This window comes from Gordionus sp. m RMFG-2023, chromosome 2, assembly GCF_954871325.1.
Source record: "Gordionus sp. m RMFG-2023 chromosome 2, tfGorSpeb1-WG-v2, whole genome shotgun sequence".
NCBI classification, from domain to species: domain Eukaryota; kingdom Metazoa; phylum Nematomorpha; class Gordioida; order Chordodea; family Parachordodidae; genus Gordionus; species Gordionus sp. m RMFG-2023.
Genome location: NC_088776.1, coordinates 19148143 through 19173512, shown reverse-complemented (window position 1 = coordinate 19173512; position 25370 = coordinate 19148143). Strand labels below are relative to the sequence as shown.

General features: G+C 28.1%; 1 protein-coding gene across 9 annotated transcripts in view; it reads right to left on the bottom strand.

Moving 5' to 3' along the window:
* Positions 1-25370, bottom strand: part of LOC135925039 (muscle calcium channel subunit alpha-1-like) — a 92506-nt gene that overhangs the window by 40583 nt on the left and 26553 nt on the right. For 7 of the 9 annotated variants that reach the window (XM_065460180.1, XM_065460181.1, XM_065460182.1 and 4 more), the window contains exons 2-16: positions 21087-21390; positions 14408-14446; positions 13122-13227; positions 12466-12605; positions 12023-12129; positions 11246-11398; positions 11039-11112; positions 8835-8957; positions 8556-8659; positions 6302-6468; positions 6104-6241; positions 5871-5943; positions 4870-5030; positions 4250-4475; positions 3663-3873 (exon numbers count right to left, since the gene is read on the bottom strand). In XM_065460180.1, the coding sequence (XP_065316252.1) occupies positions 3663-3873; positions 4250-4475; positions 4870-5030; positions 5871-5943; positions 6104-6241; positions 6302-6468; positions 8556-8659; positions 8835-8957; positions 11039-11112; positions 11246-11398; positions 12023-12129; positions 12466-12605; positions 13122-13227; positions 14408-14446; positions 21087-21390 (2126 nt within the window). The remainder of the gene's footprint in view (positions 1-3662; positions 3874-4249; positions 4476-4869; positions 5031-5870; positions 5944-6103; positions 6242-6301; positions 6469-8555; positions 8660-8834; positions 8958-11038; positions 11113-11245; positions 11399-12022; positions 12130-12465; positions 12606-13121; positions 13228-14407; positions 14447-21086; positions 21391-25370) is intronic. The other 2 variants (XM_065460186.1, XM_065460188.1) reach the window with 1 other exon arrangement.

The window sequence follows — 25370 nt, the reverse complement described above, 5'->3', positions numbered from 1 at the left end:
AGTCCACGCGATTTAATCGAATTTAAGGTTTAAAATATTTTCGATTAGGACTTTAATCCAATTTTCATAAACACCTAGATGTAAGGGATATTTAAAAATGGAAGTTGATCGAAGCGCATATAGGATACGAGTAATAAAAAATTTTTCAAGAGGAAAAAGGCTTTATGGGAGGGGAGAAGGAAAAATAAATCAGCTAACTCAAAAAGCGTTTCAAGTGTGGAATGTAGGAAGGAAGATATCGCTGTGTATCCCCCAAGAGGAGCGCCTAAATGATTTAGTTCATCAAGGGTGGTCAGTTTGAAGTTGTGTGAATTAAGTTCAATTGATTAGATAGATTCGAATTTCTTAGGAATAATATAGCAATAACCGTCCCAGCCTCCTTGATTAAATTCACTGTTATTGACTTCGTCATTGGAACCACCAAGGATATCATCACCAATATACCAGGCATGTAATGATAACACGTCGAGTTAATGGATTTAACGATATCGTTGATACCTAAACAAAAAAATAAGGTACCAACCCTGTTGAATGCCATCAATGAAAGGAATTTTATAAATATCAAATTGCAGGGTGGAAGGCAGATGATAACAAGAATGAAAAAATTTTGTGTAACCGGGAAAAAGAGTAAAAGAGGAACCCAGTAAGTAATTCCGAGAAAGTGTATTATAATAGGCATTGGAGAAGTCAATTTTGACTAAACTCATTGGTCGGCCTATTTTATAAATGAATTCTAGTTAAATGTACAAGAGCTTCACAGTTACCAGGGATTATTCCAACACCAAGTTGGAAAGGGCTCAGGAGACAGAGGCTTCATGCTTTATTCGAGAAGATATCATCTTGACAACTAAGCGGCGAAAGGTAGAACCTATTACAATTGGTCTAATATCATCATTGGACTTTGGAGTGCAATTAGCCTAGCACCGAGGAGGATTGGAGAAACAAAGATAGGTACTTCACCTTTTAAAATTTTATTGCAAAGGTTTGTTATTTTAGTAAGAATGGGAGTTTGTGAGCATATTGAGGGGGAAGTGATGTCCTGGAGAAATATAGGGCGGGTCAAATCAAGACCATGGGCAGAATCTCAATGAAAGGAGATAGATTTCCTCCTTCTTCAGAAGTAAATAGAGAAGCACATGTTGAGTGATTTTTCCTAATAAAAAGTTAGCCGTTTTTAAATATAGGTTAAAATGAGCCATTTAACAACACTAGTTGTGGGGATATTGGTTACAGTGGGGTGTTTTTAACAGAGCTTAATATATGTATCATAGGATCGGAAAAAGAGTCATGTGTGGAAACCAATCTGAGTGAACCTTTTATGGTGAGATTGTCAATTTTCTTGCAGATTAAGTGAGGGTTTTCTTTTGTGTTGGCAAGCAATGTCATCCCGTATTCATGGAGATGTGGGGCAGCAATGGATGCAGCCTCTTTAATTTGCTAGGTAAGGGATTTATGTGAAATTTTGTCGGACATGCTGAAGGTGTTATATCCATAGAAAGGGAAATTTAGCCATTCATTCTCATTACTAAGGTTTAGCAATAGAAAGGATAGACAATCAACGAAAGATTTAGCAACTTGCAATCTTGCACCTTTGGAGATCCTTGAAATAATATTTGGTTTGGAATGGTCAGGAAAAAAATCTGAGAAGCAGGAATTTGAATTGTGAAGAGGTGTAACAACATTTTCTGGAGGAATAATCGATTGACTGATAGAGACAGTGGAGCAAAACCAGAATGTGGACATCTGACTGAAGGTGGTCCATGAACTTGTAGGCATCCATCTTTTCTAATATGTACTGATTTCAGACATGAAGGAGAGATTTGTGAAGAAGACATAAAGAGAAAAAAAAATGGGTAATAAAATTTTTGGAACAATGAAGCAGAATCGTAGAAGGATATAACTTCAGGTTATGGAGCAGCACTTTGGTGGTGACTACCACAATAAAGGGCACAAGTCAGCAAAAAACTGTATACAAATGAATAACTCCAAATTTAACCATAAAGACATATATTATTGGTATGTTTTACTGTATTAAATAAGTCGAGCATGGTAATATGAATAATATTGAAACGCGATAAATAAAACTGAATAACGAATGCAAAAAATAAGTGATATGCTCGGAATAAGAGGTTTTAATTAAACAATAATAATTAATTTTTGAAAAAGTTCAGAGTTCATCGTGAATGGATTTAAGAAAAATAAAATTGCGCGATAAATAAAACCGAATTTCGAATGCGAAAAATCAAAGATCGATATTGTAACTGAGGGGAACGTATGCACAATATCACAAATAAGGATCCAATAAATTGATGTGCTCGGTATAAGAGGTTTTTAAAAATAATTTTAAAATGCCGTTGAAAAAGTTGAAAGTTCATCGCTAATGGATTAAGAATAAAAAAATAGCGCGATAAATAAAGCAGAATAGCGAATGCAAATAATAAAGGATCGATGATTGAATATGAGAGGGCACGATACCAACAATAAGAATCCAATGAATTAATATTCTCAGTATAACAGCTTTTTAAAAAATATTTTAAATTATAAATAATTTTTTAAAACATAATATTTTTATCTTTCGTTGTCTATCCTCCCTATTGCTAAACTTTAGTAATGAGAATGAATGGCTAATATTCTTTTTTCTATGGGTATAATACCTTCAGGATGCCCGACAAAACTACACATAAATCCCTTACCCAGCAAATTAAGGAGGATGCATCCATTCTTGCCCCTCATCTCTGTGAATACAGGATGCCATTACTTGTCAAAAACAAAAAAAAACTCTCACTGATTGAGATAAAGGTCAATCTGATCTGCAAGAAAATTGACAATCTCAACATAAAAGGTGCATTCAGATTAGTTTCCACACATGACTCTCTTGCCGAGCCTTTCTATAATACATATATTAAGCTTATAATAATAATAAAAATATAATATTAGTTTAATTTAAATAAATTATAATATTAATTATAATATTCGAATGATCTTTTATAAAATGTATCGCGATTTCTACTTTAACTTATTTCATTTTATTTTATATAATAGCATTCAAATTTATATTCTAAAATAATATTATATAACGTGAAAATTATATATATAATACACAATGTAATTCTTCATTTTAATTTAATAAAATAGTTTTCCTAATCTTACTTGCCATCATGTGTACCTAACAGAAAGTAGTAATAAGTGTCAATTCCATATACTCCACGAGAGAAAAAGTAAAAACTTTTAAAGAACTTGGCTTTAGATTGGATAAAAGTCCAAGAACTCGCGGGTCATTTGTTGGGAAATAATTAAATAATGGACTAAAGGTGAAAAGTGAACTTTAGTCACGAGTTAAAATTGTTAATCTATTAATTCACAATCACAATCTATTTTTTGTTTAATAAAAATTAAATCTTATATTACAATTTGGTTTTAAATTTATATTATATAAAAAATTGAAATAAGAAATACACTCCATAATCTATGAGATTATAGTATTTTCAAATCTGGAGTGAAAATAAAGTCCTATCTTGCCATCTATGTGTTTTTTCCCACGGCCACCTTTTCGTAGGTTAAAAATAAATTGAATTGAAAAATATCAATCTAAAATTTGTATAATGTAATATGAAATATGAAAACAATACATATAAGTATATAATAATATGCAACATAAAAACTTGGAAAACGGTCAACAATGATTGCCAGAATGTATCGAAATTACTCCTAGGCTTTTCCTTGTGTTGATCATAGTCAAATTTCCCCCCGAACATTTGCATTCCTAAAAGGGCGAATATGAGAATAAACAAGAAAAGTAGGAGTAAAAGGCTGAAAATAGATTTGATAGAGTTCATCAAGCTTGCCACTAGATTCCTCAAGGAAGACCAGTATCTGAGATAAATAAAATAAAATCACGTCAAATCGGAATTTAGAATATATCGATTTTTGGTTTTATATTGAAATAATAAATGTTTGACCAAAATATTGTGAAAGACATTAAGTAAGTTATCAAATAAAGATAATGACAATCTTAAAAAACAGTATATAATTAAGAAAAAGGTCTATGAATGAAAATTTTAAAAATATATTACTAATTTATATTACATAATTTTATCTTTTATATGCATAAACTAAAATTATTATTTAATAGATCAACTCAATTAAAATCTAGTGATCTATTATATTATTATTATTTGAATTCAATAATTATAAAAATATTTTACCGAGGTATATAAAAAAATATTTATTTAAAAATACAAAAACTAACCTGGTAGCCTTAAAAACTCTCAGCAACCTAACGCATCTTAACACACTGAGCCCAAGGGGTGGAATAACGTGAGTGCTGGTAAGAACGGCTTCAAGTATCGAACTACAAACAACGAAAAAATCGAATCGATTGAACAGGGACATGAAATACCCATTTAAACCTAAGCTGTACATTTTAAGAAGCATTTCCAGGGTAAAAAGACACAGGAAACATAAGTTGGCAGTATCTAGAATGATTATGTCATGATAAATAGATATTAATCGTCGCCAACTGACTCTAACCGGCCCGTGAAGGTTTTTGAAAAATTTTTTGGTCCGGAGTTCGTAAAATAATATTGTACAGTTTTCCGGCTCGGACCAGAATTTTTTATGAAGGAAAAATACATAAATTGGCCTAATTCGCAGCTATAAAAAAAAATCACAATTAGGCCCGAAAAAATGTAAGTTGACCGGCCCAGCTTAAAATCTTTTTGGGGCTTTAAGCCAAATCGACTTCTAATAGATAATTCATTTTTCTCTAAAAATATAACATGCTTTTTTCCTATCTATTTCAAAAATTTTTTTTTATAAATAGTTTCGCTTTCATAAAATATATATTATAAGATTTAACAAGGAGCTTACTTTGGAAGCCATCGAGCCACAGGGGTTGATTGTAATGCTCGGAAGCTAAAATGCAGGTGTTTAAAAATACCATAATTATCACAGTCCAATACATACCCTGTGATTTCACGACTTTCCTGCAAAAACGTCTAAATCTGTGATTGACTTTCTTGCATTGGGAACTTAAAAAAATGTAATTTATAGTTTTTTTTGTAATTATGACTTTGAAGTTTTTCATATTTTATGATCATAATAATATAATTTGTTTCCTAGAAAAGCCAAAATCAAAGGGTAATAAAACGCCTTATCTGTCAAAATAATGAAGGGTTTTGGAATCTGATTATTTTACGGTTGTCAAAAACTATTTAAAGGTGGACGGAGGATGAAGATATTTAAAAGAAATAAATTAATCAATCTTATTCTGGCAGACAACTTATCCTTTAACTAATGAAGATAATATTAAAAAAGTTTATTCAAACATTTCAGGTTTTCTAGACCGAACCTGGATCCAGGGCTTTTTTCTGATCCGCACGGAAAAACCTTTAAAACTTTGAAGCCGAATATATTTTCCAAGAGAAATGTTATTTTTTAAATAGTAAGAAATATGATTAAAAAAAATACAAAAATCAATTTTAAAAGTTTTATTATAATAAAATTTATATGAGATTATCGAAAGACATTTCAGAAGATATTTTAATTAGTAGATTGAATCAAATTTTAAATCTTTTTCATTTTAAATAAAATTAAAAATATTTTCTTATTAATTAAGTACAATTGATTTTTTATTGTTAGATAAAAATAAAATGAAATTGAATGTTATTATTATATGCGCACACTTGCAATTGAAAAATCATCCGAACCCGTATTGAACCTTCACCGCATCCAGGGTTCAGGTTCGACCTAAAAGGACCTGCCTAAACCAAACCCATTTTTTAACTCGAATTTAGACGCGTATAAAATCCGGAAAAATAATGTCGGGTCCAGAACCTATGAAAAATTTGTAAATTTCAAAATTTAATTACAATTTTTCTTGCCAAAAATTAAGTTGCACCAAATCCTCCTGGCTTCCTAGTTCTTTCATGTCGTTCAAATTTACTTTTATATATTTTATAAAATTGTATAAAAATATTATCACGATTATGTAAAATTATTGGGTATATAAATATGTTCTAGACATTCTTGTTTTGTTACCAAACTGTACAAAACCAATCAAACTTTTGAAAGTTTAAAAAAAAAGAAGTTTATATAATCTTACGTTCGGCTTCTTCTAGAGTCGTTTGCGTGGATAGGGATTTTTTGATTTCCTTACCCGGAGATTTTTTAAGTCCTGGTACAATGGTATGAGGCGTAGAATTAACTGGGTTATTGTTCATGTTATTTGAAATCTTTTCACCTAAATGGTAGATATATATTTTTTTTAAAAATATTAATAGTTCATTATAGTTGTAGTAACCTGTTTCGCTTGGCAATTGGCCATCCGGCAATTCGCTAACCTCCATATCTTCGGCTTGGGTTATCCAATCCAAATACCCTCTAAGATCTTCCTCGAAGGCTTGTTTTTCTCTCAACTTCTGAAATTCACCTCGTGCTTGAGCCTTTTCTCTCTCTTTTGAAAATTCTCTGCCGTGTCATATGATAGAGTATTTGTTAATAAACATAAGTACTAATTGTGAGAAATAACATTATTAATTATATAATATTACTATTTCAAAACATAGAAAAAATACTATTATTTATATATTTTTTTTTAAAAACCTATTTTTGTAAGATACTAATTTTAAATGGCTCGCATTCACACCAGTGGCGTCGCTGGCGAGGAGCAAACGCGTGCTCAGCAAGCTAATATTTGACCAAACTTTTTTAATGATATGCGATATCATGATTCACACATTGGCGTACGCAACGGGCCCCCCCCCCAAAGCCAATAAATGCAGATGCCGGATTATATTTTTCAAAAATATTATTGTTAATATTAATTTATATTTGTTAATATTTATTCCTATCTCATATATATATATATTTAATTACATTTATTTATTACATTCATCTATAAGTTATTTTATCAATCAATTTCGATTTCAAGTTTTCCTTGGCGTAATTTACCTATTATTTTCAAATTTTAGTGGCGTAATATTTATCTAAATTTCTAGTCAAATAATAATTATTTCTGAAACTCCTTGTCCAGCAGGGAGAAAGAAATTGCAAGCTTGTCCAACGAGATCGAGTCTCCGCCATCAAGCAGTAACAGCTATTATGGAGTTAGAAGAGCCGATTATTAATGCTATTACTGAAATATCACAATGGCTTGAAAGAAATATTTCCTCAGAAGCAAGAAAATTATTGGATTCAATACTTAATTTTTTTTCTCATTAGAATGTATTATTTAATTATACAACTATTTTATGTAATACTTTTCAAAAACATAACATTGACTTGATTAAGAAGATGAGAATAGCGGAGAGCATTTTATTAGAACTCAAGGAAATTAGAGCTATTGTTGTTGAAGAATTTCATATTTTATATGTTATTGTTGAGTCAAAAGCAGAGCTATACGTGTTTAATATTTGTCCCCCTCGACTTGTAGCAAGCAAGCTCATCGTCAAAACATTAATATAGGATCAGTAGAAGAGTATTATAAAACAAATGTCCCCTCTCCCAACCTTTTTCATATGGTGATAGAAAAAAAATAAATTTGTTAGATTTTTATCATTAAGATGTTAAAATATCTTATGATGCCTTATTATCTGAATAACTATGATTAAAAGATTAACTATGGTTGATACAGTCCCAAAAAATGCTATGGATGCTTTTTTTTTCAAACACAATTATACTCCCAATGTATTAATATGGTTACATATATATTAGCAGCTCTTTAGTAAACTAATGAGAGAACATTCTCTTTTTTAAGAAGAATAACAGAGCCTTGCAGAGGTACCATTTGCAGGACACGGCCCAGATTTTTTTTTAAATTTTTTCCGGCCCGGGTTTTTTTGAAAATAAAATTTTCAGGCCCGGCCCGAATTTTTTTAAAATAAATTATATTTATTTTTGATTTTTATAGCTAATAATGACGATTTCAAATATTTGGTTTTAAAATATACAGCTCGGCCCGGATATATTTAAAAAAATTAAAATACGGTCCGGCTCGGGGGCCGGGCCTGCAAGTCTGTGAAAAACATACCTATGAAATACAACATCTGAAAGTAGATTGAATGCTTAGAATCTTTTGAATATTCATAGGCATTTAACGCCAAGCAAGGATAGATAATTGAAAAATTAGCTCAAAACATACAAAATACAATTATTCCTAAGAAACTTTTTTGTGTATTAATTTATATTTCCAACATTTAAATTTTTTATACTTTATATATTTTAAAAGCTCAAAAAATTCAAATTTCAATTTTGGGTCATTTAAGTGATTCATATCGTGGGTTATATTCACTTTATATTTATAAATCACATTTATTTTATAGTTTTTCAATGCCGGTTTATATATAATTTTTTTAATTCACATTAGTTTAAAATTGTGTATTAGAAAAGTTATTAATCCTAATAAATTTATGCTTAGTATTTTTAATTAACAATAATATTTCTTAAAAAATTTTATTATCACCCCCCCCCCCCCCCCCAGACCAAATTCCTGCGTACGCGCCTGGATTCACATTAATCTTTATGTGAACTTTTAAAGATTGAAATAATATTATTACCCGCTCAAAACCCCGAGAACCAAATTGAGCACGAAAAAAGATCCGATTATAATTAGCGATATAAAATAAATCCATGGCCATTCGATGCCAACCGCGTCGTTTACCTTCAAATAAAGTCAAAAATAATAAAATAAAATTTGAAATATAGCCAGAGGAGCAAAACCTTAAAATATGATAAAAACTTCATATGAAATAAATAAATAGATACAAGTAACGTTTATATATCCATAATTAATGAAATAAACTTTCTTTCAACAAATTTATTCCAAAATTTATTACGAAATATAAAATGTTGGTCCAGCCCTCCATCGTTATACATTGGAAGACTGTTAACATGGCGAGTCCGAAATTATCGAAATTGGTTATTCCATAGTTGGGACCTATCCACCATTCTCTGCATATCTGGTTTATAAATAAATGATGATTAAATTTGCAAATATACTTAAATATTATTTGTTAATAGATTGGAGTATAAGTATAATATATTAACTTGTAATCTCTTAAGATTCGTTTTTATACCAATGTTTCTAGACTATTAAATTACGCGCTTATTTTATAACTTATATAAAGATAAAAAAATAAAAGAACTTTAAGATTACTATAGTTAGTTAGTTATACATTTTAATTGCTGTTAGATTCAACTTAATTTTTAAGACTTTATCAGTCAATAATGTCGCTCCCTTCGTTTTTGAGAAAAGTAATAATATATATTGTTCTAGACCAACGCATTAAATAGTTTATTTTCGAATTCATATAATTTTCGATAAAACGTAATCTTTAATATCGCTCATTAGCGAATTCTGAAAAAATAGGGTCGTCGTGCTCTTTCTTATCGTCTATTTTACATGTTCCAAAAAAAAACAATTGTATAGAGGTAACGATAAAATTGCGTTTTAACTCAGTTTGGTTGAGAAATGAAAATATGAATTGATAAATTTTGCTTTATTCAATCGGCCTTTCTAAACAAATATTCACTTCAAACTGAGGTATCAAAATTTTCAAAAGGTTTTATTAACTAAAAACGGTTAATAATCTGTCAATATTATAAGAAAGATTCTTAGACGTAATGAGAGTGTTTTAGACTACAAGCCCTTCCTTCTATGATTTTGAAAAAAAAAATTCTTTCGCCAGCCCATTGGTTGTTAAAATTTGAATATATTTTCCTACACTTTAAAATATTATATTTTAAAAGAGTATTAGTTTTTAATAAATATAAGCCTACCATACCCATTCTGCTCATATTAATTTAACACTCGCCCTTCGTTTGTTTAAAAAATATTTTCAATCGCCCACCTATCGTTAAATTTTTTTTTATCTTGCTCGCCCACGTCCATAGTATGAATGGGTGCAGGCCGTTGAAACCCTCAAATTTGACCATGAAATTTTAGAAAAAAATCACCCGGACACTAAAGCCGGGTTGAATCTTAAATATTTAAATGTGGAATAAGTAACCTAGTTACTTGTCAGTTATTTATTAAGATTTTTTTTATTATATTATAAGTAGATAATAACAAAATTATATGATTTCATAATTTACGAATTTCATTGTAAATTAAATTATTAAGTAAATTACGAATATTTAAAATTGTAACCCATCTTCTCTTCAGTTAATTGATAAAATTAAAAAATATAACAAATTTTGAATTTTCTTTATATAATATACGAATTAAAATAACTAATCAGAGAGATTCATCTATTAGATAAACGATAACCATTTTCTTTATTGCATTTTGGCTTTTTATAATTTTGATAATACCCTTATTTTAGGGAAATAATTAAAATTTTGGGAAAGCAATTTTGAATTGTCGAAATTTATATTATGGTTGGTATATCTTAACTGTACATCAAAGCATGATATTGCTGGGTGATTGTTTAATGTTGCAATTTTTTATTTGTTACTGATAAAATATACTTGATCTTTTATGATGATTCTTTTTGCCTACGGCACGATGAGGTTGGGGGGGGGGGAGAACTATTATTTTTTCCTAGTGTAAGGATATGATTTTAGCGTGTTTAGTATTTGGTTAATCATTAAAATTATTTTGATTTTGTGGTTGATTCTATGAAACGAGTGCTGTTAAATGGCTCGATTTGAGCCGATTTTTAAAATGGTAAACTCAATATTTTATTCAGAAAAATATTACGTAAGCCTGAAGATTTTGCTTATAGCACAAGTCTAGACATCTAATAGTGATATCTCAAAAGACGCTTAACAATGCTCTAGGAAATGTTGATTCTGAAAAATTATACTGAGTTATTATATAAAAAAAAATCAATATTTGTTATAATTTTTTATAAATCAACTGAAGATGGATTACAATTTTAATTAATTAATTTACAATAAAATTGACGAATTATGAGTAACAAAATATTAGAGCATATAAGGTTAGGGATCTTATGTAATTAAACCCTTGTATAATAAACGAATAATGAATATAATATTTTGTATTAAAGTTTTTATTTAAAACAATCTAAAAATTTACTTCATTTTTTTCAGGTTCACAGCTATAACCTTTTCCACAAGGTTCCATAATATCCCTGTTGGCCATATTTCCAGCTTTGTAAAAAAAAAATCAATACTAGAAGTATTCCTATTTATCAAATATAGATTAAGAAAATACCGCTAAATTTAAATACACATACTTTTAGTTCAAAAAAATCTTATATATATATATAATAATATCGCTTACATGTATCATTAATGTAACAAGTCTTGTGGAGGGTCCCTATAAAAAGTTCCAGTCCTATGATGGCATATATGATGATCACGAATATGACTAACAAAGCAATGTGCAACAAAGGCATCATTGCTCTAAGTATGGAATTTAACACGACCTGCAAACCTAATTTGTTTTTAAAATTGACACTTATCATTATTTTATGCTATGAATGACGAATGTGATATAAAATATAACATTGACAAGGATGACCATCAATTTATTAGATTTATTTCTATAATAGTAGCGGGAAAACAAAATCAAACAAAAAAATTGGTATTTTATGAATATTTAAAAACAAAAATCCTAAGCATATATAAAGAATGATTTTAAAATTTAAAACAAAACAAAAACTTCTTGTTATAGTGAATCAGCATTTTTGTCATCTAAGTTCAATTTATTTGTGTTTAAATTTCTCAAAAGTATTATACGAAAATGAGATGAACCATTCTTGAATGCCAAACTAATAGATATTTAATGAAGTTGAAAAATCACTCCATTTACATACTGCAAAATTGGCTTAACAGAATTTTAGCCGAAAACAATTGGCTTAAACTCGAGGTTTAACCCGAAAAACAACTCAACTTTTAGGATTGATTTGAAATTAACACATGCCTCAAAGTTTAACTACTTTTTTCGGCTGGTATCTTGAGTAAAATTAGCTGTTTTTGAGGTAGACTAAAAAACTTTGTCGTTGAATAGATTTAAAAAGTATATCTCATACATTAATAAAATATTAAATTTTTTTACTAGGTACACCGGACACCAATCGAAGTGGTCTTAAAACGCGAAACGCTCTAAGAGCCTTAACATCAAAGCCCTCTAGTTTAACCTTGGTGAGAATCGAACTTATAATCCTTTAAATATTATAAAATATATAATAACTATTTGTGTCTATATATAAAAACATCAAAAAAGTTCATATATTCTCCCCATGCTATATAATAAACAGTTTATTTATCTTTTGGAATTCTTTTTATACATTGACTTTTTCATTTCATTCCTTACTTTATTGCTTAATTGTTTGTGTTTTAAACAAATGTAATGCCTATTTTTTTAAAATTGGGCTAGTCTAAATTTGAACCTCGATGGGACAATTCGGGCAACCCATATTGAGATCTGCTCTTCTCGTTCTCTCCTCATAAAAAGTTAAATTATATTCTTTCAATTTTATGAAACAATTATTAATTTACCCAATAGCGACAATGATAAAATCGAGTATATTCCATCCATTTCTTAAATAAGCACCAGGATGGAAGAGGAAGCCGTAAGCGATTATTTTCATGAAAGCTTCCACGAGAAAAAACCCAAGAAACACGTATTCGATATATTCCTGTGTTCGAGGGAAATTAAATAAAATTATACATATAAAAAATGGGTAAATTTAAAGGACCATCTAACTATTATAGTTCCGATGTGGACTTGGGTTAATCTTAGTCTATATGAGATTTGGCTGAGATAAACGAGCCAACATCAAAACAAAATAATTATGTTTTACCCATTTACTAAAAAATAATAATTAGTTAACCCAATATCATCCTTAAAAATGGCACTCATAGAGCTTAAGTGAAGTTTCCTTATCATTTAAAAAGTTTAATATATAAATCTTGCATTAAAACTAATTATTATAATTTATAAGAGCAGTATTTTAACATCTTATGTGTTATTTTATATTTAGAAATATAGATAAATTCAATCATAGTTTAAAGAATTGTTTTACTTCAAGTTCTAACTATAATTTCTGTTAAAAATCATTTAAACTTAAATAACTATTTATAATACCCTATCTATTATTATTATTTTAATAAAAATTAAAGCAATAAAATAAAATTGATCCTTATTTTTTAACTAAATTTTCGTTTAATGGATTGGAGTCGCCTCGCGGATATGGTTTATAAATGGCCAACGCTAAACAATTCGCGAATATGAATAGAAGAATGAGGTATTCGAAGGGTCTAAAATTTAATTTTTTACAAAACAATTGAATTTAAAATAGCAAAAGAGTTAAGTATATTAAATAATTGGTATATACTTCATAAATATCAGGCCAGTAGAGTAAATACTAAAATAGACAACTCTACTCACAGTTTATTTGGGAATTTAAGGGGTCATTTCTAAAAACTCTAATATACTCACATTTAAAGCTATTTATAATTTTATATTAAAATTTCGTGAAATTTAAAACACGTTTAGAATTTTTTTTCTATCACGCTTATTATAATATTATCAAGGTTACATTATGGGGTCATTCCAGGTGAAATAGATCAGGTTTTGTGTACCTCTTTCAAATTGAATAAATTAGGAAAAACCGATAAAAATAAAGATTATTCAAAAAATATAAATTATGACTTATATTTAGTATCATTTGATAGCCCTTGAATCCCTTTCTTAAAAATTATTTAAAAAAAAAAATTGATATGTTATTGCATTTCCGGAAAAGGTAAAGATTAAATTTTTATTATGTACTTGAGCATAAATTTTATGTTTATTAAATCAATATAAATTTATATTGAAAATAATTAGTTTGGAATAACATTAGATCTCTATCATTTATATTTTTTGAGTAAACTTTACTTTTATCGGTTTTTCCGAATTAGGAAGGATGCCACTTGTTTAGCTTTAACCCACAAAATTTCAAATATGAGTTTGATCAATTTATCATGAAATGACCTGGGGTTAAAAAATGATTTCCAACAAAAAACAAGGATTGATGTAAGGCTTAGTAGCATTCAGCTGTCATAGCTCAACATGCCTAAATTTAATTTGAGAAAGTTCTTTCTAAAACGTGAGCTTGCGATGCACTGTTTGAATTTACATTTAAATAATATGAAATTACACTAATTAAGTTCAAATTTAAAAAAGAGAATTTTTGAAGTTGATTCTTCTAGAACGATAATTGCTCGCAGAGAAAAGTTAAATACAAAAGTTTTGTATATCGCATCTAATTCTATCTTTGCAAATTTCAAAGAAAATTATAGGTTCTTAATAATTTAATTATCGCTCTAATTGGCCTTAAGAAATTCTGACTATCCTAATAATTCGATTAAAATCTATAAATTTTTAAAATATTATTTTTTCAAAAGAAATTTAACTGCAAGTAAGTTTTTTTTTAAATAATAAAAATAATTATTTTACCGTAAATGCCATGCTCGTTTCTTTCTATGGATTATCACGCTTATTTTTTTTTTTCAAAGTTAATTTTTAAAAGGTTTGTAACTTCTTTATATATAAAAACATAGGATTTAAATCTTTTTAGCAATAAAAGATCAACAACAAAGCGGTTCAATCTTGTAAGCAAAAGGAAGCATGTGATCGTGGCGCGCGTACATCGACCTTATAGCTTAAAAAAACTTAAAACATTGATAAGCATTTATATAAGGATACTGATGAAAAGGCTAAAAATTTAAAAATTATACATATTTTGTTAAAAGCAACGGCATCCATATAACGAACATGGCATTGAAAGATTATACTAAGATTAAATAAATATTTTTTCAATATTATATTATTTAGTTATACAAACAAATAGATGGTTATTAATAAACATTACCTGGGCCGACATTAACAAAACAAAGGACCAGAATTTGATAATATAATCAGAGACCTGCGGAGGTACCATATGCACGAAAAAAAATTTCAAACCCACCAGGATTTTATAAATATATTACATATTTTTTAAATTTTTATAGCTAATAATGGCGATTTAAAATATTTGGTTTTAAAATATACGGCTCGACCCCGGAATTTCTTAAAAAAAAATTTAAGCCCGGTATGGCCCGTGCTGGTCTCTGATTATAATACATATTTGAAGAAAAATATTTTAAAAGCTAGAATAGTTGAGTAGTTAATTTATGACATTTGGCTGGCATTCGGCAATCTCAATAATGTTCCATTTGGAAAAAGAAGAGTATATATATGTTAAAGTATCGCGCTATAATGGTGACCTATTTTTTTTATGGCATCTTTAATTTTAAATGTTGATCTCGGAAGCATAGCTTGGTATTTTTTTTTTGATAATTTTATAAAAATAACCAACATAGAATCCATTTGCATCCAAAATATAAGCTTAGACCTTATTTACATCAATTTAATTGAATTGAAAAAAAAACAGTTATGCAGGTTTATGGCGTTTATGGAAAATCTAATACTCATAAAAGATGAATTTTATGATGATTCGAAGAAAAATACTACTGATTAAAGAGAGAGGCTCCTATACAGGGCCGTGCATTAGGGGAAGCGAGCGGGGCAGCCTTTCCCGAGTCGCCAAAATTAGACAATTTTAGGGCCTGTCAAATTTAGTAATTTTACTCAATTACTTTTAGCCTTTTGAAAAATAAGAATTTTTTGTATTTATTACATATAAAGCATTATTCTTCTCTTTTGTAAAAAAATCCATGTATGAATTATACAAAAAAGGTTTGGCATTTAACAAAAAATTTGATTTATATTTTAGTAAAAAAAAACTTCATTTAATTTTTTAAGTTAATTTAATTTTTTTATCAAAATTTGATATATTATTACACCACATTCGTCGAATTAAGAATAGTGGTTTTCATAATCTCATTTCCCTGGAAATCGAATTCAAGATGAAATTATTAATTTAATAGGAGATAAAATCGTAAAAAAAATTGTTGATGCTATTAAAAGCGCAATATATTTTTCCGTAATATTAGACTGCACACCGGACATAATCCACAAGAAATAACTAACCGTAGTAGAACTTAACAACAACTCTTAAAATAAATGAGCGATTTGTTGGCTTTCTAAAAATTAATTCCAGTACTAGCCAGGTCTTGGTAGAAGCATTTTTATCATCATCAAAAAAAATCAAATGTTATAAAGGGGTTTAAACTCGAATATTACAAATAAATAGTAGATCACTTTTTATGCCTTGTGATAGGTAGAGCTTAAATCTGCTACTTGGTGACATGGCACGATCATCCTTAATCGTAAAATCATTTTTTAGCGTTGCCCAACGAATATATATTCTCCTTTTTTGTTTCGACTCAGCGATGGCAAATTTTGAAAGATCATATCAATAATTTTACTTTAAACCAGCTATCTGAAGCATGATGCGAGTATAAGATGTGGAGTGTAAAGACCATTAGAAATCAGGTTGATGATAATTACGATGGACTAATAGACATATCCGAAAAAACTAATAACTCTAAATGCTGCACAGAAGCCATTTCATTGGCTAAAGAATTATAACAATTTTTATTTTTGGTAACTCTTGTCATCTGGTTTGATATTCTAACCCAGGTGAATTTAGTAAGTAAGGTCATGCAAAGTGACATTATTGAATTGGAAAGAGTTATTACACTTATAGAAAGTATGCATGTTATTTAGATCATTTTAAGGAAAATCGCCTAGCTTGCATAGGAATCGGAAATGAGTTTAAAAGAGCAGTGCTTTTCTTCAATAACATTCGTAGACGGAAAGTTAAAAACAATTTTCTTAAGAAGAAGATGACACGCCTAAACCTATACATGATCCTCAAAAAGAATATGAGATTGAATTTTTTAATGAATTACTAGATCAAGAGAGAAATTCGTTAAAGGAACGTTTCAGTTAAAGATCCTTACTGATCATTTTGGAATTGATAAATGCGCCTGAAAAAGAGCTAAAGGAAAAATGCTGTCAATTAAATATTTTATTCACAGATTAGGATACCTTAAAATGCGATATTAATCCGTAACTACTAATTAAAATAAAATTTTTAGTGAATATATTAAGCAAGAATCCCATAAAAACTTCATGTCTTACCAAATATATCAATTGTATTAAAGATTACTTTAACCATCCCAACTACCGTGACATCCGCAGAACGCAGCTTCTTGCTCAAATTAATGAAAACAAACCTACGATCTTGATCGACTCATAATTTGATTATACTGAAATAATATCCTCTTGCACATTAAAAGGCGAGGAGAATAAATAAAATTGTAATTAATAGCAGAGACCTGCAGAGACCATTTGTACGGCCCTATCCGAATTTTTTTTCAAAATTTTTTTCGAGCCAGCTTTTTTTAAAATATTTTATTTTTGATTTTTATAGCTAATAATGGCGATTTCAAATATTTGGGTTTAAAAATACCCGGGGCGGGCCTATGTGCGTTACTCATTTATGATTAAAATTTAATAGAATATATATGCTTTTAGTTCTTATTGCGAGAAATTATCAAAAAAGCTTAGGTAAATTATGTGTTTTTCGCCAAAGTATATTTTGGCTTGGGCTGCCAAAAGTCTCGGCACATTCGAGAAAGTTAGTTAGTTTTTTTAAAAATAGAAAATATTGATATCTTTATGCTATTGATACCAATATAGACGGTAAATAAATATCGGAAGAATTTTTTTTAGTAATATCGGAAAATATCGGATCGGTGAAAATTTGTGGATCACTACAGCCCTAGTTATACTTTTTGCTACAAGAAAAAATTTTAAAAATATCTGACGAGCGCTCATGGTGAGCAATTTTATTAGCAAAGAAAAATTAATAAGTGATAATTAAGTACTCTAAGAGGATGATAATATTGGAAAAAATTACTAAAATATTTAAAGAAAATAAACGAAATGTAAATGGTCATTTCAGTTTTGTAAAGTAGCGATTAAGAATTTTGTGAGTATTTGTCGATCAGGATAACGTTTAATATGGCCCAGATATATTACAACAGACAATTTTATTGTACATTATAACTTATGAACATCTCATAAGAATACAAAACCCATGTTACATAGAATAAATCAATATACAATTTTCCAAAGATGGTTATATATTTTACTTTCATAAAGCGATATCATAAGTTACAACTGTAGGCTGAAAGAAAAACTTAGGACAGTTGCTTATCGATTTTAAAAAAAAGGAATCAGCTGGACATGGGGTTACACCTTGACTATATAAAGGCTGCCCACTCAGAAAGTTTATAGTCTTTTTAGAAATTTTTATTTTTGATTATTTTATTAAAATGAGTTTATACATTTTATTTAATTTTATTTAATATATAATTTGATTTTTTAAAACACATTTTTTTAGAGAGCAAAAAAAAATAGACCGAAAATATACCTATAAATGAGGCAGACCCAAAAGAAATTATCGCTTACATTTTATGATATATATTTTAGATTAGCATTAACTTAATGCTATTAAGTTAAAAATAAAAAAGTTATTTCCCCGTGAGTTTAAGAAAGTGTAATGATAAGGATTAAGGGTATGGGGAGGGGGGGGCATGAATCATTTAAAAATTTAAATAAAATTATAAATTAAAATTGAACTCAGGTAAAAAATGTTAAAAGGCCTGAAAATTTTATTAATGATAAATCAGGACGAAAAAAGAATTGAAACTCAAAAGCCTAAAAATTAAAATGGACAAACAAACCAACTATATTATGAAAGAAAAAAAAATATACAAGACCATTTTATTTCCCAAGCAATGACATTAATACTAATCTAAAATGGCGATTCAATTTATTAAACGTGTACACACGTTGAAGTCAGTTGAAATCAAAGTCATTGGTGTAAGTAGACGCCATTGAAAGGCATTTCGTCCAAATGTCTTTCAATAGTGAACTTCAATTATGTACATTTTTAAATGCATTTTAATGAATGAATCGTCATTCTAAGTTAGTATTAAATGTCATTGTTCCTAAGACTAATTTTTTTTAACAATCAAACTTTTATTTTTCTTATTTAACACTTAGCATTGAAATATGAACAAAATAATGTTTTAAAAATTGATAACTATTTATTGGTCACCCTTCTTAGGTTTTTTTAAAAATAAATTTTGGCATATGGTGATGATATTAAAAGTGAATAAGATTTCCTATTTTTTTTGGGACGCGATGCAGAATTAGGATTTTGTTTTGTTTATAATAATTTAGTCTGCGAAAAATATGATTGGATGTTTTGTATTATTATTTTATTTTGGGCAATTTTTTTTATCAATTAAGCGTTGAGAAAAATTTAACAGGGCTTCAAGTATTCATTAAAGGTATACAGATACAAAAATAAAATTATAATCATCGAATCCCATTTAATTAACAATTATTTATACATAGATACGAATACGATCAACATAAGACATCGAATACAAAAAATTATTTTAAATGACATTTATAAATACTGAGATATATTTAATGTAAATTTAAAGAATTTTTAAAAACTAGCATGCATCTTAATAATTACATGATTACTGGCTACATGTATTTTCTCAAATTCATAGTCAATTTTATTAGCCTGCAAAAAATAACTGCTTAATGAAATCTTTTAATCCCTTCTTTGCTCACAAATTAAACAGTTTAAGTTTATTGATGTCTGGGTATGTATATTATAATTATTACATCAAAATAGTAATAATATAATGTTATTTTTTAAAATTATTTTAAAAAATGATAAAATCCATGAAATATGAATATGAAATGATGGAGGATATGAATGAGAATTGTAACATTTTTAAAATTAATATAGTAAATATTATGTTATAGTATAGAACGTATATAAAAGGATCGATATTATTCCCTTACTTTTTTATTTCAAAACAATAACTAATTTTATTTTAAAAAAATATTATTTGTAGATGCATTTTTGAATAAATATATCATATAAGAAGAAGATATAATTAAACTGGGGGTATTAAAAGATTTTTCATTTATTAAGATGAGAAGTTAAGTTAGTCAAATATAAATAGACTTAGTATAAAAAGCTTAAGTTTTTAAGACGTATGATCGAGGTAATAGAGCTCATACATTGAAACTGATCCGGCTAGGAGAAATTTTTTTATGTTTAAGTTCGACTCAAAAAAAAATATAGCATATGGGAAATTTTAAGATTTATTAATTTTTAGAATGCCAAAGGAAAAATATTAATTTTATATTGAAGAATAAGTATGCAAGAAAAATAGTTATTTTTATTTATGTCGGTCCGGTCCTAGATAACCTACATTTATTGTAATAGGTATGGAGCCCTATTGAAAAGCAGGTTCACCAAGAACCTGGGTGGAATTCTGACAAAAGATTTTAATTTCCAAAATATATAACTAAATTTTTTTTTCAGGTCATGGGTTACTTTATTTGAATATTTACTGATATGGATATTTATTTTACATTTTTTAAAAATCATATAATAATAAAAATTTTATTTTTTAGATGAATCTGAAAAAAATGAAATTTTTTTTGAAATAAAGATATCTGTTAAATTAGTTTTATTTTACAAAATATCATAAGGCCTTCTTTTCTCCCTTTAAAGTACAACTTTTTTTAATGAGTAAAAAAAATTTTAAAATAAATTTTCTATTTATATACTCCTTAGATGGATTTATAAAAAATAATGATCCCATATAGCATCCATGGGCGCCTTAATACAAAAATTATGTCCTTAAGAATAAAAATGCTGGCATTACAATAAATATTGTCTAATTCTATGTTTAATCCACTAATATAGAAGGTATATCATAAAACTAAAAGAAATAGAACGCTTATTAATTGGCCAAAATAGGAACATAAAAATGAGGAAAAGTTATTAAATCATTAAGAATTCTTAGTCGTTATAAAATAATATGCAAGTTGATGATGTCAAATTAGCTCACAGGATTTTAAAGGGTAAACAAAAAATAAATAGTAGTTTTATATTTAGAAGATAATTGGTTTAATTTAAATGATGAAAATTTTGAAAAGATGTAAGAATAAGAATATAAAATTATAATAAATAAGCCAATCACGTAATTCTTATTTTTTCAAAAAATATATAAAACATACAATATTATGTATTAGGGAATATAACCCTAACAAAAAGAATTAATCATAAAATTTTATTATAAACTTCCACTCTACGACGGATATACATAGTCTACGGATCGGGTTTTTGAGCGTCAAGCAAAACAGAGCTCGGACTGGTCTATTATTAGGAGGCGCTTTGGTACGAGCCCGTCTTTTGGACATGGTGTTGGCTGCTATGAGCGCTGCTTGCCAGCTATTACTAAGCGGTTTGACTGCAGGTCCTGTGCCAGTTTGAGGTGAAAGACTATCAGTAGTATTTGGCTGTTGCCTGCGGGTAGTGATGGAATATGTGGAAGAAGGCGGACCGGGAAAATTGGTACGAGGGGAGAAAGCGGCCCCACTGTAAGCTGAGAGTATAAGTTAAAAAATAATAATTTTTAATCAATGGAATTGTATTTCATTAGGTTCGTTTCATGTGATATAATTTAAATTTAATGTTCATTTTGTAGATTGTAAACTTCTGATTCGTTTAGGGTATCCTTCTTGTTAACTAATTACAATTAGAGCAATTTAATTATCGAAGGCCTTATATTCCTATAAAGAATTTAATTTTGTTTGATATGAATTACTTTAGCTTACTCTAATACGACTTAGCCAAGCCTTTATTCCAAGAAATTAATTTAGCCTTCTAAGTTCTCAACTTAAAGATTGAGACCAATTTTTTAGGATAAATTAGGCTATGCAGTTTTAGGGTCAAGATTATGCGATTAAACATCACTAATATGAATATAAAACTTGACAAAATCGTAGATTTTTGTGAAGATTCATGTTAGGTTGCAAATATTTAATTCCCTCTAGTATGCCAACACGAAAAACATATTTGACGTTAGCCAACGCGCACTTCGATTAGATAATGACAAAGAAAAAATTAAATTGAAGTTGCAAATACTCTGAATGAAAAGTATAAGTATTAGTGTTGTATGTGCTAAGTTTCATTTCACTAGCGATTTTTAAAAAAATTCAGATCTTAACAATTTGTATTTATAAGTTATAAATTATTATAATTATGTCATAGTATTTTTATATATATTAATGGATAATTTATTTGGTTTACTGAGATTTTTAACTGAATAAATAATGCATCCAAGACAATTTTTTTATTAATATTGTCATAGTCTGATCTGGTTTAGAAGTAAAACAAATTTTATATATTTTTATTGAATGCAGAACAAAAATGTCTAAACAAAAAGATAACGGAACAGAAATACCCTTTAATCATAAAAGGGATTTCAAAAATTGTAGCGTGTGGCTATTCTAACTTTGAGATATAAAATATAAATGTGGACTTGTTTTATCCGGTATATTACTTCGCTTTATATTATAAATTTATTTCAGAGGGTCGATATTGCCGATTACTTTTAATATTTACTGATAAAACTAATCCAAACTATTTAAAAATTATAATTCTTTTATATGACAAACAAACCAAAAATTATATTGAATTAATTTATTTGATTGGTATAATAAATAATTTAGGCTGCGAATTAGATAACGATGTCAACTTTTTTATGATATTAGGAATTAGAGATCTGCAAAACCCAACCCGTTAAGAATTTTGCACAAGTTGTCCGGCCTAGCCCAAAACCCTTATCGCCAGGCCCGACCCATTATATTTTTTTCAAAAATTTGCTGAGCCCATCCGTTATAAAATAAATTTTAAATTTGGCCGACCCTTAAAAAATATAGGAAGCCAGGTCCGACCTGTTAGCGTTTTACTAAAAGTCGGCTCCGGCCAGTTAAATTTTTTTTGTACGAATTTCGGTCCATCGCATTTTTAATATTTCTAATTTTTTCCCAATGTTAATCTTATATTTCCTTTCTATGGCTATCTGTTTCTACAATGGGCGTTTTATATATTAGTTGTGTTTGCATCGGTATTGTGCACGCATCATATCATAAATTGTTTAATTTTGGGGGAATATAATTGTATTTTTAAATAGTATTAACAAAATGAAAATATTAGCTAGTAAAAAAAAATATATCAAAATTTTAATGCCCATGTTGGCATATTATTTTTTTTTACAAAAAATCAGATTTGAGAGGCTCTGCTTGATATTTTATGCATAAATTAACCGGCCCAATTCGAAATTTTTTATGCATGAATCGCGCGGCCCGGACAGTTATAGTTTTTGTCCGGCCAGGCCCTTTTTACATTAATCACAATTCTACCAAAAAAATGGGTATTAAAAATGTACATCTAAAGCCATATCAAAAATATTTATTAAATCCGGAGCCTTTCTTGTTATTTTATTTTATTAATTCTTTGTAAAAATTCAAGCCCGTGAGATGGCGTATTTTAACCAAATGAATGAATTAAATGTTAAGTAACAGTCGAAAATTAAATTAGTATTAACATTATTTTGGATTTGTTTTTTATATATAAAAAATATTTTTCTAGATTGATGTGATATCAGAAAATGACATGGATAAAAATTTAAAGTATACCTGCCAACATCATAATTGGTATCGGCATACCCCCGATTTATTTATTAGCATCAGAAATCTGCATGGCCTGGCTCCAGCTAAAAAAAACTGGATAGGGCAACAGACGCAAAATATTTTTTTAGCTTGACTAGGTTAAAAAAAATTTAGGCCAAAATTTTTATCTTTAAATCTTGAATAATGCAAATTTAGATTTTTCCTTCAAAAAAATGGCCAGGCTAAAATATATAGGGTCAAACAGGCTGTGCAAAATATATTTTTTTTCTTTCTTTCTCGGGACTTAAATTATATTAAATATGTTGAAAGAAAAAAAGGCACTAGTTTGCGCAAGGTGATTATTATAATTTGTTCATCAAAAACCATTCATAATTATGTAGTGAGGATTACTTCCTTGATGCCACTATGAATACTATTTCAATATCACCCATTTATAAATAATATTCTCTTATAATCCATACTAACTCTTCTTTTATATTTAGTTTTGGCTATTTTTTTTGTATTGCCTTTAAAAGCAATGATTATAAAGTTATTAAATTCTTGCATAAAGGATATAAATACTACTACTTTTATTGAGTTTTATTCAAATATTCGAATATTAAATAATAAAATTTAAAATGAGTAATAAATGTTTATAATGATAATCATTATAATCCTCATCTTTGTGAATTTAAATCTTTGGACGTAATTAAATATTAAAAATATATAAATATTATTATCGATTTAATCATTACAAATATATATAATTGTCCAAATTCAAGTTTTATAAATTTGACTGGCGATGCATACTAATTGGAGCGTATGTGCGAGCGATTGAGAGTGTCAATGTTAATTCATAAATGGTTCGGCACAAACTAAGATGCAGCATTCAATCTTTAAAAAACTTTAATATTACCCAAAGCAAAATAAATAAAATGGAATTAAGCGACAAGTCGTAATATGTGTTATTAAATTCATGATTAAATCACCGTTAAGTCCTATTGGGTGAAACACGTCTGACATGTCCATCCTAATGGCATGTTTGGCCTTCTCTATATAGGAATTTAAGAAGAGGTTTAAATGATAGTTTCTAAACTACTAATATTGTAAATTACTATTTTTAATTGATTCAATAAGTAATAATATCTCAAAGGGCATAGTTCCAAGTCAACAAATCGCATATAATGTCCCTCCCCTAAATTACGTAAAATAAGGTTTATCGTCAGAGATGCGCCGATACCTAACTTTTTACCCATACCATACCACTACTCACTGGTTGGTATCACATTTATTACTGTAAAAAAATTTTTTTGAAAGTTTATTTAATGATTTTATAACATAAATTTTGGTCTAAATACACGAGTAGCAGAAAAATTTTGTATAAAGAATTAATTTAAAAAAGAATTAACAAAATAGTTTTACATGTATATTTAGATACTTTTCATATTGTAAAATATATTTTTTTAATAATATAAATTGTCGCGATTTAAGTTCTTGGAACCTTTGACGATTCAAAGTATCATCATATGTAAGTATCTCTGATATCATATCACTAAAAATATTTTAAGCATGGTAATTGATTTGGGTCTGCTGAGCACCTTCTCCTCTCCCAAACCCCTATTAATTCATCTGGCATGATCCGGATTTTTTAAAATTAAAGATAAAGCAATTAATACGGAGTATATATAACAAATTTTAAAAAAATTTATTAAAAATTATTTAAATAAAAGTGGTGTAACTATTTAATTTAGAATAGAATCCCCATTTTTATAAAATCTAATTAATAGCTAGATAAGGCCGGGAAAGAAGGGAGGGAGGGATGTGGGGAGGGAGGAAGGAAGGAATACCATGTTAAAAAAAAATACTAATTAAGGTTTTATTTTTCAAATATTTATAAAATATATAGGGA